General features: G+C 38.5%; 1 protein-coding gene across 1 annotated transcript in view; it reads left to right on the forward strand.

Annotated features, from left to right (window-relative positions):
* The first annotated feature begins 3,640 nt into the window (after positions 1–3,640).
* LOC115220895 (xylosyltransferase 2-like) overlaps positions 3,641–17,068 on the forward strand; it is a 319,961-nt gene continuing 306,533 nt past the window's right edge. The window contains exon 1 of the mRNA XM_029791092.2: positions 3,641–3,996. Within this exon, the coding sequence (XP_029646952.1) occupies positions 3,784–3,996 (213 nt within the window). The 5' untranslated portion in view covers positions 3,641–3,783. The remainder of the gene's footprint in view (positions 3,997–17,068) is intronic.

Raw genomic sequence — 17,068 nt, forward strand, 5'->3', positions numbered from 1 at the left:
AAATAATATCCCACTTAACAACTGCATGGAAAAGGCCACACACACGCACAGACACACAAACACACAGACAGGTGCACACATATTTGTGTGTGTGTGTGTGTGTGTATACATACAGATACATATATACACATGTCTCTCTCTCTCTCTCTCTCTCTCTCTCTCTGTATATGTGTGCAGAGGAAGAGAGACAGAGATAGAGACAGACAGACAGACAGGCGTCTTTCAGTTTCCGTCTACCAAATCCACTCACAAGGCATTGGTCAGCCCGAGGCTATAGTAGAAGACACTTGCCCAAGGTGCCAGAGAGAGAGAGAGAGAGAGAGAGAGACAGACAGACAGATAGACAGAGTGACAGACCGACAGACAAACAGTCATAACTTGCCTGAAAACCCTGCGCACCCACATATGAAACTCAGTGCTGCAAGGTACTGGATTCGACCAAAATAAACTACATTATTAATCTCTACGAAGCTATTGAGCACTCCGTTCTTCCTCTCGACAGTCAACACTAAATGGATATGCGCGCGCGTGCACACACACACATTTTTGCATACGCACACGCTTATTTATACTTACATATTTACACACACACACACTTATTTATACATACACACATATTTATACACACGCACACATAGACTTATTTATACGTACACACATATTTATACACACACACACACCCAAACTTATTTATACATACACACGCACACAGACTTATTTATACATACACACATATTTATACACACGCACACACACATACACTTATACGTATACATATTTATATACACACATATACACATATTTATACAAACACAAACACACACATAGACACACGCACACTTATACATATACGCACATTTATACACACATATAGACACATTTATTTATACATTCATACATATAGACACTTATTTATACACACACACACACATACACTTATACACACACACACATAGACACATTTATTTATACATACACATATATAGGCACATACTTATTTATACATACACACTCATATTTATACACATACACACACACTCACACACACACACAATAGAGCTACCTGCAAACTCTATTTTAATTATTGCAATTCTCCGACTGATCTCGGTTTATTAGGGGCTACCACTATACTTTTAACTCATTTTCACACCACGAGGTTGGGTCCCCATGATATAATAAATGCTACTAACAATAAATATATTTAGAGATGGACATGCCCACACAAGTGTACCACCCCCTCATCGACTTTATTTCCTCATAACTTTTTAAAAAATGGATATTGTTTAATGAATTTTTCTACAAACATGTTTCAGATGATTCAGATTATTATTATTCTATCGGAATTTAATGTGAAAAACTTATACATACACACATATATAAACTCACATTTATTTATATATACACACATATAGACACACTGATTTATACATACACACACACATACACTTATACATACACACACACATATTTATACACACACATACACTTATACATACACACACATTCATACACACACACACATAGACACACATTTATTTATACGTACACACATATAGACACACTCTGCGATGCAGAGTTTCGGAAAATTCGCACTAAGTCGACTTTGTTTCCTCATATATTTCAAGAAAAAAAAGGGGGGGGGTATTTTTTAAAGAAATTTTTCATATATACCTTTCAAAATGTGTAGATCACGATTATATCAGAATTTGAAATAAAATAGTAAATAAATAAATAAATAAATAAATAGGCGCAGGAGTGGCTGTGTGGTAAGTAGCTTGCTAACCAACCACATGGTTCCGGGTTCATTCCCATTGCGTGGCATCTTGGGCAAGTGTCTTCTGCTATAGCCCCGGGCCGACCAATGCCTTGTGAGTGGATTTGGTAGACGGAAACTGAAAGAAGCCTGTCGTATGTATGTATATATATATGTGTGTGTGTTTGTGTGTCTGTGTTTGTCCCCCTAGCATCGCTTGACAATCGATGCTGGTGTGTTTACGTCCCCGTCACTTAGCGGTTCGGCAAAAAAGAGATCGATAGAATAAGTACTGGGCTTACAAAGAATAAGTCCCGGGGTCGAGTTGCTCGATTAAAGGCGGTGCTCCAGCATGGCCGCAGTCAAATGACTGAAACAAGTAAAATAGAAATAGAAATAGAAATAAAAATTGGTGGATTCGTACTCATTCATAATGACACATCACAATTTTTGTTTACGTAATTTCAAGTTTCATTTTGTTGACATGAGCTGTGTATTAGTATGTATGTATAGGGAGTGGAGGCGTGTGGCTTAGTGGTTAGGGTGTCAGCATTCCTGAACCGGTTTCGATTCCTGGACCGGGCGACTCGTTGTGTTCTTGAGCAAAACACTTCATTTCACGTTGCTCCAGTCCACTCAGCTGGCAAAAATGAGTAACGCTGCGATGGACTGGCGTCCCGTCCAGCTGGCTAACACATGCGCCATAGAAACTGGGAAACCGGGCCCGTGAGCCTGGCTAGGCTTTAAAAAAGGGCGTATTTATTTATTTTTATGTATGTATAGGAAACCACTAAATTTGTTTTCAATCTTAAATTCCAATATGACAGTAATCTACACACTTTGAAAAGTATTTATAGAAGATTTCATAAAAAGAAATTACCCATTTCTCTGAAAGTTATGACAAAAAAAAAAAAAAAACACCCGCATAAATTTTCCGAAACTCCTTACCCGACCCACGGAACTTTTTTTTTTTTAATTACAAATTCCAATATAATCGGAATCGACACTATCTGAAGCATGTTTGTAGAAAATTTCATTTAGAAATATCCATTTTTCTGGAAGTTATGAAGAAACAAAACCGGGTGGTGGTGAACATACTTGTGTAGGTATGCCCAGAGATAAACGGAAAATTTTCTAAATTACAACTTTTAATTCATTTTATGTAAACTCTTTCTGATATTCAACACGAAAAGAAATATCTGTTCTAAATATTACGACTGGTAGAGTCGAAGTCTTCGATAATGAGGGTTCGAAATTTAAGGACGAATTTAAGACGTTTTTAAACGCATATGAAGTAATCAGTGATGGAATTCGAGGTACGATATGGTCCGAAAAACTGAGGTTAAGAAAGGTGGGTCAAAACGCTATAAGCCACCCAACTTCGTGAGCTGAAAAAGTAGGGGAATGCCGCCGCTTTGCATACCCTACCCAGTTCCTATCACGTAAGGATACTGCATTGAACTAGGGTTGGGACATATTAAAGAATCGCAAGAATCTAGCAAGTTTTAAATAAACCCGTTGAATGAAATTAAAGTGGAGAGGGAGAAAGACAGAAAACGATAAGAAGTAGCAAGAAGAATTAAAGTAAACCTTAGATTTTATTTATTTATAACAAGGGTTTTTCCTTCCTTTAGTTTCCACACACAGACGATTCCGCGAGTTATTAAAACATCCACCGCGTCGTAAGTTATGCTTGTTATTACTAGCAGTGAGTTTTAAAACAGAATCGTTTTGCCTGGCTTATGCTACTGCCACCATCGCCTCCTTCGTCACATAAACCACTCATCGCTCACTCTCTCTCTCTCTGTATATAAGCGTATATCCTTCTTTCTCCGTCTCTGTATACATAGCTTTCTTTCTCTCTCTTTACACACACATATATATGTATGTCTTTCTCTTTCTCCATTTTCCACTCTCACTCTAATTCCTTTTCTCTCTCTCTCTCTCTCTTTCTCTCGCACTTGTTTAGTGCTGCCAACTTGTCACTCTTCTGTTTTCGGAGGCGAACAAAGCCAGGCGGTGTACACAGCATGGCAGCCTCCCGGATTGCTTCGAATTCAAGACTGTGTTTCAAATATAAGTTCTTCTTTTATATCGTGATTTTAATTTTAGGAGTCCAATTACTCCTCGTTTACAATTTTTATAGCATGAACCAAAAAGAACTGGATAAACTACAACAATGGCGATCGGATGTAAAAGGTTTGCCGAGATTGTCGGCTGGGTCGCCCATTGAAACTGACGGGGTAAGTACTTTTCGTCAGCCTCTTTGCCTCTCTCCTCCTCCTCTCCATCACATTGACATACATATATAACACACATACATACATACCTACATGTACGTGTAGGAATAAGCAGCTATTTATACGTATATCTGTATATTTATGTAGTTGCATTCCCCCCTCCCCTCTGAAAGTTAGTACGGTGCCTTTTACTGTATTTCGAACAACGGCAGTGAAAAAGAATGTTTATTATTATTTTTTAAATATCTCTGTATCCTATCTCTCTCTCTCTCTTTAGCTCTCTCATTCCCCCAATATATATATATATATATATAATCTTACATTCACACACACTCACACATACTATATTTTACGTCTGCTAGTCTTCTTGACGAAACCTGTTCACCTGAGATTCTTTATTTCTGTCAAAAGAACTCGTCTTTTGGCCTCGTCAAGAAAGTACTGCTTTTTGAAATAACCACTGACAATGTTATTATGTTATTGAAAAAAAAAGAAAACAAAACAAAACAACAAAAATACGGAATTATTTCCTGTTGACTCTGATATAACATGACACTAAAAGAAAGAAAAAAAAATGTTAATTCAATCAAAATATGATCAATTCTACATTCTTCCCTAAAAACGGTAAAACATCGGTTTATAGAAGTAAAAGAAATCCCAAATTATTCCACTTCTTTCTGTCGAAAATTAAGATTATCTACATTTAATTTGTAACTGCCATATCGTGTTACAACAATCTCTCTTCTACTTTCTCTCGCTCATTCCGTGGACAGTATTTGTTGTTGTTTTTGTCCATTCCTAAGTTGGAACCGCTTTTTTTTTTTAACATAGCTTGTATTTTGGGGGGAGGGGAAAACGATGTGGGGGGGGGAATAAAACATGAACAACTCACTCTCTTGTTTTCGCTTTTCGTAGTAAAGAAAACCCGAAACGGTTGTGTAAGAAATCGCTTGGAATAATAAACTGTAAATAATGAATGAAATGTCAAATTAAAACCATCTGCGGGTGACATACATTCAGCGCTTCCCTCGTCGTCCACCAATATCCTTCTTTATGTGTCTCTCTGATGTGTGTGTGTGTGTGTGTACTTGTGACTAGTGTTGTTGTTGATGTTTAGCTTCAGGTCAACCTTGATCAGAAATGTATGATCAAAGGCATTCCAGTCGTGACAATTCCACCTTTTTTTTTTTCTCTCTCTCTGCCTATTTGCAAAGAACTCAGGCCTTTATTATCCAACGTGTCCTATATTTTAACGGTTGAGTATGGTTTGATTGAGGTTTCGCTACTATATCTTGCAGGTCGAGCGGCCATGTAGAGGACTCTTTAGTGTAGTAGTTACAAGTGATGTATGGATATGTATGTGTCGAGGAAAAATATGTTTCTATGAAAGGAAGGAAACCTCGTTTTGTACAAAATGAATGGTACTTGATGACGATGAGTTCGTTGTTCAATAATTATGTATCTCTCGGTCATTTCATTCACTCACACGGTATATTTGTCCACCTCTCTTTCTCTCTCCATCTTTCCTCTCTCTCTCTCTCTTTCTCTCTCTGCCTCACTAGTTTGTACTTTTTCTTCATCACTCACTATGCATTAATCGTCTGTTTGTTTGGTTTTTTTAACCTCATACATTCAATAATATCGGAATTCAGAGGAACTTCCTAACAACTTGTCTTTGGACACCGTCCACAACCTGCTGACTGGTCTGTAATTTGGATCCAAGACACACGGTTAGAAGAAAAAAAAATTCAACCTCTCCTTCCACCCACACACGTAAATTCTGCTGTCTTTTAAGTGGTTTTTCCAAGACGGGTAGGGATGTTACAAAAATGTAAATAAAGAAATTCTCCCAACTCAAATTTTCAAGGGCGTCACCTTTCACAAATTACTTTCTTATTGTATCTCTCTAAAAATACTCGAGAAGAAATTCGACTGTGAAATATGACAATATAATCCTTTAAAAGAAAGAAAAAAAAATCGGAAGACTACGAGATGGCCAGTTATTGGGCTGCATGTTACCCGGCAAGCGATTGATACGGGTGTTACGGATCTCGTCTGAAGTCTGTTAATCTTTTCTGTCTCAAATTTGTTTATGTTATATCTAATTTCACTTTGCAACTTAATTCATTCATGATTTTGTACATCGAATTACCTTTAGCGCCAGATCAGTCCTAATCAGGGATCTTAGGTTATAAAAAAAAAAAAAAATTCCAGCTTTGATCATCCCGTCTTTATTAATTCATTGTGTTCTTATGTTTAATTCATTGTGTGTTTCTTATATTTAAGACAGTAGAGTGTTGTTTCGTGAATATTTATTTGGCTGTTACTTTTAGCAATTCGAACCACCAGTTAGACTCTCTCTCCTAGTTCATGAAACTCGGGGTTATTTCTCGTTAAAACCGTAAATATCTCAAATGGAGGTGTGACACATTGCTATGTTGGGCACGCATAATTGTGTTTATACACAGACACACACACACACAGACGTACATGCTAGATCCTTGTGTGAGAATCTGTCATACTCTGCTTCTCTACGACATGTGTTCGAATGTTTGGCTTCTTTTATTTTTCTTTTTTTCTTTTAACAACCTCTTTCGTGGAACGAAATCGAAGACAATCGAAAATTTTAACATAATGAAACTAGTTCGAATGTTACGCTGTAAGCAACCTTAACTGTGGAACAAAATCGAAGAAACACTCCACATCGTTTAACACAACTAAACATTTTTATGAAGATCGATAAATTTCTGCATCAAAATAGAAACAAGAGCATTTATAAAACATGGAATTTCCGCGGGTCACAGTGGCATATAATCTCTCTCTCACCCTTCCTTCTCTCTCTCTCTCTCTCTCTCTCCTCTCTCTCTCTCTCTCCTCTCTCTCTCTCTCTCTCTCTTTATATATATATATAAAGGTGTGTATATGTATTTATATATATTATTTGTTTGTTATTAAACTGTGACCATGTTGGAGCAGTGCTTTGAAAGGTTTTAATCGAATACATCAATCTCAGTACTTTTGTTTTTTAAGTTTGGAACTTATATTCTATCGGTCTCTTTTGCTGAACGCTAAGTTATGGTGCCAATACATAAAATTATTGTTATTATTATTGATGGTTTCAAATGTTGGCACAAGGCCAGCAATTTCGAGGTGGGGGTGTATGTCGATTACGTCGACCCCAGTACTCAATTGGTACTTACTTCATCCCAAAAGGATGAAAGGCAAAATTGAACTCAGAACGTAAAAAGCCGAGGAAATACCGCTAAGCGTTTTGTCCGATGCGCTAACGATTCTGCTAGTTTGCCGCCTTAATAATAATAATAATAATAATAATGATAATAATCCTTTCTACTAAAGGCACGAGGCCTAGAATTTTGGGTGAAGGGACTAGTCGATTATATCGACGTTTCACTGGTAATTAATTTATCAACTCCGAAAGGATGAAAAGCAAAGTCGACCTCGACGGAATTTGTACTTAGCACTCTACCCGGCGTGCTAACGATTCTACCAACTCGCTGCCTTTTTAATAATAATGATAATAATAATAATCCTTTCTACTATAGGCACAAGACCTGAAGTTTCGGGGGGAGGGGACTAAGTCAGTTACATCGATTCCAGTTCTTGACAGGTACTACTAACTTTATCGATCCCTAAAGGATGAAAGGAATAATAATAATAATGGTTGTGATGCATATGCCTAGTGTACCCTTATCAGACGGGTAGTCATGATGGGTATACTGGGCTTCGTATATTTTACCCCAGTGTCACTTTGATGGTATGCACTTCTCTCTCACTCATTAATAATAATAATAATCCCTTCTACTATAGGCACAAGGGTTGAAATTTTGGTGGAGATAGTGTTGAAATATTCCTGGCTCTGGATAAAAGAAAATACAGGAAAATCAGTTAATTATGATTTTATTCAACATATTCTCCCCACAGATTCACACACTTATTGCAGTGGTCCTTCAGTTTTTCTCAGCCATGTAAAAGAATTTGGAAGGTTGGGACTCCGACCAGGCCCTTTGCGACACCCTTGAAGCCAGGAACTTTTCAGTACCTCTCGTATACGTACAGGTCAGCTTTGCCTATCAACTTTACTTGATCAATGAAATGAAGAAGTAGTAAAGTAGTAACATCGATTTTAATATTCCTTAAGTAAGGCGGCGAGCTGACAGAATCGTTTATACACCGGGCAAAATACCGTTAAGTATTTTGTCCGTCTTCATGTTCTGAGTTCAAATTCCGCCGAGGTCGACTTTGCCTTTCGTCCTTTCGGGGTCGGTAAATTAAGTACCAGTACTAAGGTCGATGTAATTGACTTGAGCCTTCAGGCCCTGTGCCAAAATCTGAAAGAAATATTCCTTATAAAGCATCCCAGAGGTGAATGAAATCATCGTGTTTACTTGCGACTAGTGGCGTATCGTGGGAGGGACCCCATAACGGGCGCTTGCCCTGAGCAAAAATTCCAAAAAGACAAGACTTAATAAACTAATAAGTTTTGAAATACTTATCTTGCCCCTGGCGCTATCAGCCCACGCTATACCATCGAATGCAACCCCTTACTTTTTAAGACTAAAAGTAGGTAGTATATATTTTACACTCGTAAGCCCAAACATAATGATACTATTCTCTTTCCTACTTGAACTTAATGTTTTGTATCAAATTTGACGTATTATACACAATTGGATATGGTTATTTAAAAGAGAAAAATTGTGTTGTGAGCGAGCGTGATTGAATGAATTATATGGTCTTTCATGTACCGAAATTGTCATCGTCCGAGTAGTTTCACACACACACACAGAGGGCTGTTTTGGTTAGTAGTTTTATACTTACCCAACACACACACACGTCTGTGTGTGTATATGTGTGTTTATGTGTGCGTGTGTATGCGTATCTATCTGTGTGTGTATGTATGTGCTTATGTGTGTGTGTATGCGTATCTATATCTGTGTGTGTGTATGTATATGCATATCTATTTATGTGTATATGTATGTACATATCTATATATGTATGTGCATGTGTGTATCACTGTTTTACAACCATTTTTCTGTGCCCACACGGGCTGGATAAGAATTCTTTTGGGACTTCATTTTACTGCAGGATGCTCTTCCTGATGCTCACCTTTTGGTTAACTCTTATGGTACACATACAGGTATGAGGTACCTATTTTATAAACAGTGATACAATATATTGCTTTACTTACTTAAGATCTTTGCTCCTTATGGAAGATAGGCTAACAACGACTTTTTTTTTCCACTGACCCTGAAGAAAAGCCTTCCTCTCTCAGGCCATGTTGTTTTTGAATTATGATTGAGGCTTCTGTTACTTTGCTTTGTATATCCCAGTGACTACTTTGAGGGGAAAAAAAAAGAGATGCTTTGGAAAGTAGCATCTCTAAAAAAGGAGAAGTTCCAAACTGTTGAACCAATTTACGAAAGTAACACAAAGACTCTTAACAAAACTGATGAGAACATGAATCAGCTTAAATTTGTGCCGGGTCTGGGTACCACTGATCTTCTCTCCATAGTGAGATAATTTTGAAAGAAATTTGTAGTTAAAAAGTAAGCTTTTTTACCATGCCATTTTATTTTGAGTGATACCTCTGACTACTATGATCTTTAGTTTAGTCTTTAAGAACACTAAATGTTAATGAATGACTTGTGGGATTGGTGCAAGTCGTGTTCAGAAATGCAGTTAGACTGAACTTGAAACCACATGGTTGCAAAGCAGGCTTCTTGACCACCCAGCCATGCCCACACCATATGTACATTACAGTAAAAGATAGGTCTAGTGAAGTTATATGGATGCTAGAGCTGAGGTGAGTAGATGTGTGTTGTGTGCAAGAGATGACATGGAGCAGGGCTACACCTGGCTTGTACACAAATATCGATGCTTTTGGGTTGGTAACAATGCTAGTTTAGATGGAGTTTAGTAGGAGGTTGTGATGAGTTTGTTGAGGGGTTTAATGAGCAAGTGGGTCTTCATTAAGGCTTAATTCTCAGCCTCCTATTTATTATACTCTTTTACTTGTTTCAGTCATTTGACTGGCCATGCTGGAGCACCGCCTTTAGTCAAGCAAATCGACTCCAGGACTTATTCTTTGTAAGCCTAGTACTTATTCTATCGGTCTCATTTGCTGGGAACATGAACACACCAGCATCGGTTGTCAAGCGATGTTGGGGGGAACAAACACAGACACACAAACATACATACATACATATATATATATATATATATATATATATACATATATATATATATATATACATACATATATATGACGGGCTTCTTTCAGTTTCCATTTACCAAATCCACTCACGAGGCTTTGGTCAGCCCGAGGCTATAGTGGAAGACACTTGCACAAGGTGCCACACAGTGGGACTGAGCCCAGAACCATGTGGTTAGTAAGCTAGCTACTTACCACACAGCCACTCCTACGCTTTTTTTCTTTTTTTTTTTTACAAACTATAAGAGTAATTTAAGACTGGCTGTGGGAACTGTATACTAATGACTGAGACTAAGCACATATAACAGAATCTGTAGCAGAAGGAATTCTAGCTTTGGAAGCAACATCTAGAAACAAGAGGCCTTAAAGTTAACTAAACCAAGATTAAAGTATTAGTAAGTAGGTAAGCAGACAGAATCCTGCTTCCACTAGAGAAATGGCCTTGTGGAATATGCAGAAAAAGGAGCTGGTAAGAATTTCATTTATTGTACTCATTGTAAACTATGGATGTGCAAGAAGAGTTATGGAATCACAGTTAGGTAAGAGAAAAGGCAGGTGTTGACTCTAGCAAACACTCCAAGAGCACATTAGAAATATATTATCGAAAACACCTGGAAGGCTCTGTTAGGTGAGTTGATAGCTTCTCTTACTTACTTACAATATGTGTGTATATATGCACACACACACACACACACACACACACACACACATATAAATATTTATGCACGTAAACATAAATTTGTATAATCATTATCATCATCCATAAATATATATGTATCTGCTGTGTGTGTGTATATATTTATGTATGTGTTTGTTTTCTTTTCCATGCTAACATGGCTTAGATAAAATTTATCTTAATGAGGCTGGATTCCCTTCCTGTCTCTAACCCTTACCTGTTTTTCAGTGAAGGCTTTTCTACTCATCTTTAAAAGTGCAGAGCTGCCAGACGATTTATAGGCACACAAACATCACCAACTGTAACTTAGTTCAGAATGTAAACAATCACACAGACACAGGTACACATATGCACATAAGTACACACAGGCGCACGCAACAGGCTTTGTATGGTTTCCATCTAAAACACTTCACTCACAAGACAATGGTCACCCTAGAAGTACTGTAAAAAACACTTACTCAGGGACACAATGGAACTGAGCCTGAAACCATATGTTTGTGCAGTAATGGCTGTGTGGTAAGAAGCTCACCTCTCAACCACATGGTCCTGGGTTCAGTCCCACTGAATGGCATGTTAGGCAAGTATCTTCTACTATAGCCTTGGGCCAACCAAAGCCTTGTGAGTGGACTTGGTAGACAGAGACTAAAAGAAGCCCGTCATATATGTGTGTGTGTGTGTGTCTTTGTGTCAGTGTTTGTCACCCTGCCATCGCTTAACAACCAATGCTGGTGTGTTTACGTCCCCATAGCTTAGTGATCCAGCAAAAAACAGTTATAGAGTAAGTACTAGGCTTACTAAGAATAAGTCCTAGAGGTGATTTCTTTGACTAAAATCCTTTGAGGCAGTGCTCCAGCATGGCTGCAGTCAAATGACTGAAACAAGTAAAAGAAAATATATATATATATTATATATATATTTTATTCTTTTATTTGTTTCAGTCATTTCACTGCGACCATGCTGGTGCACCGCCGTTAGTTGAACAAATCGACTCCAGGACTTATTCTTTGTAAGCCTAGTACTTATTCTATCGGTCTCTTTTGCTGAACCGCTAACTTATGGGGGTGTAAACACACCAGCATCAATTCTCAAGTGATGTTGTGGGGACAAACACAGACACACAAACATATACACACACATACGTGTGTATATATATATATACATACACGACAGGCTTCTTTCAGTTTCCGTCTACCAAACCCACTCACAAGGCTTTGGCTGGCCCGAGGCTATAGTAGAAGGCACTTGCTCAAGGTACCACGCAGTGGGACTGAACCCAGAACCATGTGGTTGGCGAGCAAGCTACTTACCACACAGCCACACCTGACGTGTGTGTGTGTGTTTATATGATTGTATTGGTATGGATATGGCTGTCCCATACAATGGGTTCAGTCCCATTGTATGGCATCTTAGGCAAGTGTCTTCTTACAAAAGCTCTGAGCCAATCAATGCCTCGTAAGTGTATTTGGTTGACAGATACTGTGTGAAAACCAATCATATATGTATAGGTATGTGTATGTGTACATGTGGGTTCATCCCTCATTACTGCTTGGCAGCCAGTGTTGGTTTGTTTACAACCCTGCAATTTTACAGCTTGGTGAAAGCAACTTACAGAGTAAATATCAGACTTAAAAATAAGTCTTGGGGTTAATTTGTTTGACTTCATACTTCAAAGCAGGACCCTAGCATGGCCGCAGTCCAATGACTGAAACAGGTAAAAGATAAAAGAGGCATATTTCATAAATATGAGCCCTCCTCTCAGCACCACACACAGGTGCTCATGCTTCGGTCACATTAAAAATCACCCAGCACACACAGTAAAGTGGTTGATGTTAGGAAGGGCATCGAGCATTAGAAACCAAGCCAAATCAGACTGGAACCTGGTGCAGCTCTCCAGCTTGCCGACTCTGGTCAAACCACCCCAACCCATGGAAAACGAACATTAAACCCATGCTAGCATAGGTTGGACAATTTGACTGAGGCCTGGCGAACCAGATGGCTGCACCAGGCTCCAGTCTTGATCTGGCAGAGTTTCTACAGCTGGATGCCCTTCCTAATGCCAACCACTCCAAGAGTGTTGTGAGTGCTTTTACATGCCACTGGCACTGGGGCCAGTCAGGCAGTACTGGCAACAACCTATATATATATATATAAAGTTAATCCAAACATGAAAACACAAAGAGAAAACACAACGCGAGGACGTGGAACAAATATAGTATTATTGGATGCTTAGGGAAGAAGGAGGGTTTAATGTTTCGAGCGGAGCTCTTCGTCAGAAACATAGGAAAAGGAAAGATCCAAAGAAGGAAAGACGGAGGAAAAAAAAATCGCCAACGGTACACACACAGTCACATATATATATATATATATATATATATATATATTTATATACATACACACACATACATACATACATACATATATATAATTCACATAAAAATCTCGTGTACATTAAAACACATTAAGAGGGTTCCAAATAGGAAAGCCTTGTGCTAGAAAGAGCAGTAGAAAACTCAAACCACTAATTAGGGATAAATTCTCGAAAAGAATGAAAATTAAAAACGTTTACCATCTAATTTAGTTCCTAGACTATGGTTTCTGACTAATTTCAGTAAAAAAATATTTACTATATATATATATATATATATATATATATATATATATAATGCACATAATTTTAATACATATTTGCCTTTTCTCTATTGAACTCGCCACTCCCAATGTTCATTTATGCTTATGCTCACAATATAATAATATGCCCTTCTTCGAAATCAACTGTGCTTTCATGCAGATGGGTGTGCCTCTGTTTTGAAGTAGCCACTTGGTTGAAATTCACTGGTTCTAAAATAGAATCCAAACTGAGGACTTTGCAAGTCACCCGATAGGGTGGATTTGTAAAACCTGAGTACTGACTCATTCATACTCAGCTTTATGTCTCATTCCACTCTCTTTCTCTCTTACTTGTTTCAGTCATTTGACTGCGGCCATGCTGGAGCACCGCCTTTAGTCGAGCAAATCGACCCCGGGACTTATTCTTTGTAAGCCCAGTACTTATTCTATCGGTCTCTTTTGCTGAACCGCTAAGTGACGGGGACATAAACACACCAGCATCGGTTGTCAAGCAATGCTAGGGGGACAAACACAGACACACAAACACACACATACATATATACGACAGGCTTCTTTCAGTTTCCATCTACCAAATCCACTCACAAGGCATTGGTCGGCCTGGGGCTATAGCAGAAGACACTTGCCCAAGATGCCACGCAGTGGGACTGAACCCGGAACCATGTGGTTGGTTAAGCAAGCTACTTACCACACAGCCACTCCTGTGCCTATTTTATTATATTTATATACATGTACATTATGTTTTATTATATTTGCGGTTTTTTTTTGGTGGGGGTTGTTTTTTTTTTGTTTTAATAATGTGTGCACAGTAAGTTGATGTCTGTTTTCTTTTAACTTTTGTTTATCTTCGACTTATTTCACCCATTGGACTATGGCCATGCTGGGCCTTGCTGATGGTTCCCCCTTCAGCATGTATCTGTGCTCTTCCTTGAAGGGAGTTAGTCGAACAGATTGACCCCAGTACTTGTGTGTTCTTTTAAAGTTTGGTGCTTATTAAGCAAGTCTCTTTTACGGAGATGTAAACAAAGCAACACCTGTTGTCAAGTAGTGGTGGATGTGTGTGATAAAACACAGACACAAAGACACACTCAGGCATGTGTATATATATATATATATATATATATATATATATATATCCAGTGTTGCCTTACTGGCACCTGTGCCGGTGGCATGTGAAAAAACATTCGAGCAAGGTCATTACTAGTGCCGCTGGACCGTCTCCTGTGCAGGTGGAACATAAAAAACACCATTTGAGCGTGGCAGTTGCCAGTACCGCCTGACTGGCCCTCGTGCCGGTGACATGTAAAAAACACCTTTTCAGTGTGGTCATTGCCAGAACCGCCTGACTAGCCTCATGCCAGTGGCACGTAAATGCATCCACTACACTCTCGGAGTGGTTGGTGTTAGGAAGGGCATCCAGCTGTAGAATCGCTGCCAGATCAAGATTGGAGTCTGGTGCAGCCATCTGGTTCGCCAGTCCTCAGTCAAATCGTCCAACCTATGCTAGCATGAAAAGCGGACGTTAAACGATGATGATTATGATATATATATATATAAATATATATCACATTGTGCTTAGCTGTTTATATTAATTTTTTATATCTGCATTAGCATTCCACTAAATCATCTATAAATTTTTATGGTAAATACATATATGCTGTCAGACAGAACTAGCTAGACATGTGTTGTTTGAGCAATCCTCACTGAAGATGTCTACATAATAGACAAAACTAGAAGTCTAGCCTGAGGATTTTCAAGTCAGTTGGTTCCCCCGTCAGCATGTATCTGTGCTCTTCCTACAACATCAAGAGTATTTTAACTCTTATTTCTAGCAATGTAGGTGTGTCAGCACCCCTATTAATACTTAGTGACAATTGAATTATATATAATATAGGCACAGGAATGGCTGTGTGGTAAGTAGCTTGCTTACCAATGACATGGTACCGAGTTCAGTCCCACTGCGTGGTACCTTCTACTATAGCCTCAGGCCGACCAAAACCTTGTGAGTGGATTTGGTAGACAGAAAGTGAAAGAAGCCCGTCTTATCTATATGTATATATGTGTCTGTGTGTATTCGTGTGTCTGTGTTTGTCCCCCCCCCCCCCGGACATCGCTTGACAACTGATGCTGGTGTATTTGTGTCTCCGTAACTTAGCAGTTCAGCAAAAGAGACCAAAAGAATAAGTACTAGGCTTACAAGAGATAAGTCTTGGGATTGATTTGCTCAACTAAAGGCGGTGCTCCAGCATGGCTGCAGTCAAATGACTGAAACAAATAAAAGAATAAAAGAATATATATACTCAGGTCTATTGTACAAGACACTTAACCTACATGCTCTGCAGTGGGATTGAACCTCAGACCTTGTGGTTACAAAATAAGTTTCTTAACTGCCTCATTGTTTTAACATCTACTTTTTCATTCTCATACAAGTCAGACAGAATTTGTTGGGGGTAGATTTTCTGTGGCCAGGTGTCCTTCCTTTCACCAACCCTCACCTATTCCCAAGTAAGCGAATATCTCCCCTTCACTAGGCATGTTTTACACAAGAGATTGGAAGCGAAAGGCTCTATTTATATGACACTGACATTTGTTTACAACTATCAAACAATGTCAAAATAAAGAGACTGTAACTCACACCCACATACACATCCAAATACGACTGGAACCTTTCAGTTCCATCCACCAAATCCACAAGGTTTCGGTCAGCCCAACAACAAATCCCAACAACCCCTAAGGGGTTAAGAGACTCATCAGTTGTCATATGTGTGTGTGTCTCTGTGAGTGTGTGAGTGTATTTTTATATCATCTGATCCATGTAATCATGGAAAAGTCGACATTAAAATGATGATGATGTATATACACACTCATACACGTGCGCACGCACACACACACACACACATATATAACTTATATAAAATCCATTCGGTCAGTCTGTCTGTCTGTCTTCTCGGATCTTGGGCATCCTCTTTCCAATTGCGCTCAAATTTGATATGTAGATACTGATGGTATCAGGGTGTGTATAAGTCTTGAAAAAATTTCAAAAATCAATTCTCGATAAAGCAGATTTTGTCCTGCTTTTCTTCTGTTAACTTGTACATAACTGCACCTTCCATTTTTTGTTGTTTTTGTACTGCTTAAAGGCACGTTTCTTTCCTGCCAAGCTTACTGTTTAAACCATGTTTGTGTTCTCCCAGTCAACAGCCTTATCATTACTGGTACTTTAAACTCTTCGGTTGCATATTTGTGTGAATAAAATCATTTTTCTTTGGAATAGAAAAAAAAGCCTATCTTTATTTCTTCTTTTGCTGGTGTCTCAAATTTTGGTTAAATCAGTGTTTCTCAAAGGGGAGGGCCTATGGGACGGTCGGACAAGATGTTTTGAGAAAATTTGGTTTAAATGTTTGACAACTCAGCACCATCCATTGGACGGTGGTGGGGGCGTTTTCTCATATATACATATATATATATATATATATCACCATCATAGCTGCACCCTGGTTGTGCAAGAAAAGCCATTGCCAAAAAGCCTTACTGAAATGATTCAT

This window comes from Octopus sinensis, linkage group LG17, assembly GCF_006345805.1.
Source record: "Octopus sinensis linkage group LG17, ASM634580v1, whole genome shotgun sequence".
NCBI lineage: Eukaryota > Metazoa > Mollusca > Cephalopoda > Octopoda > Octopodidae > Octopus > Octopus sinensis.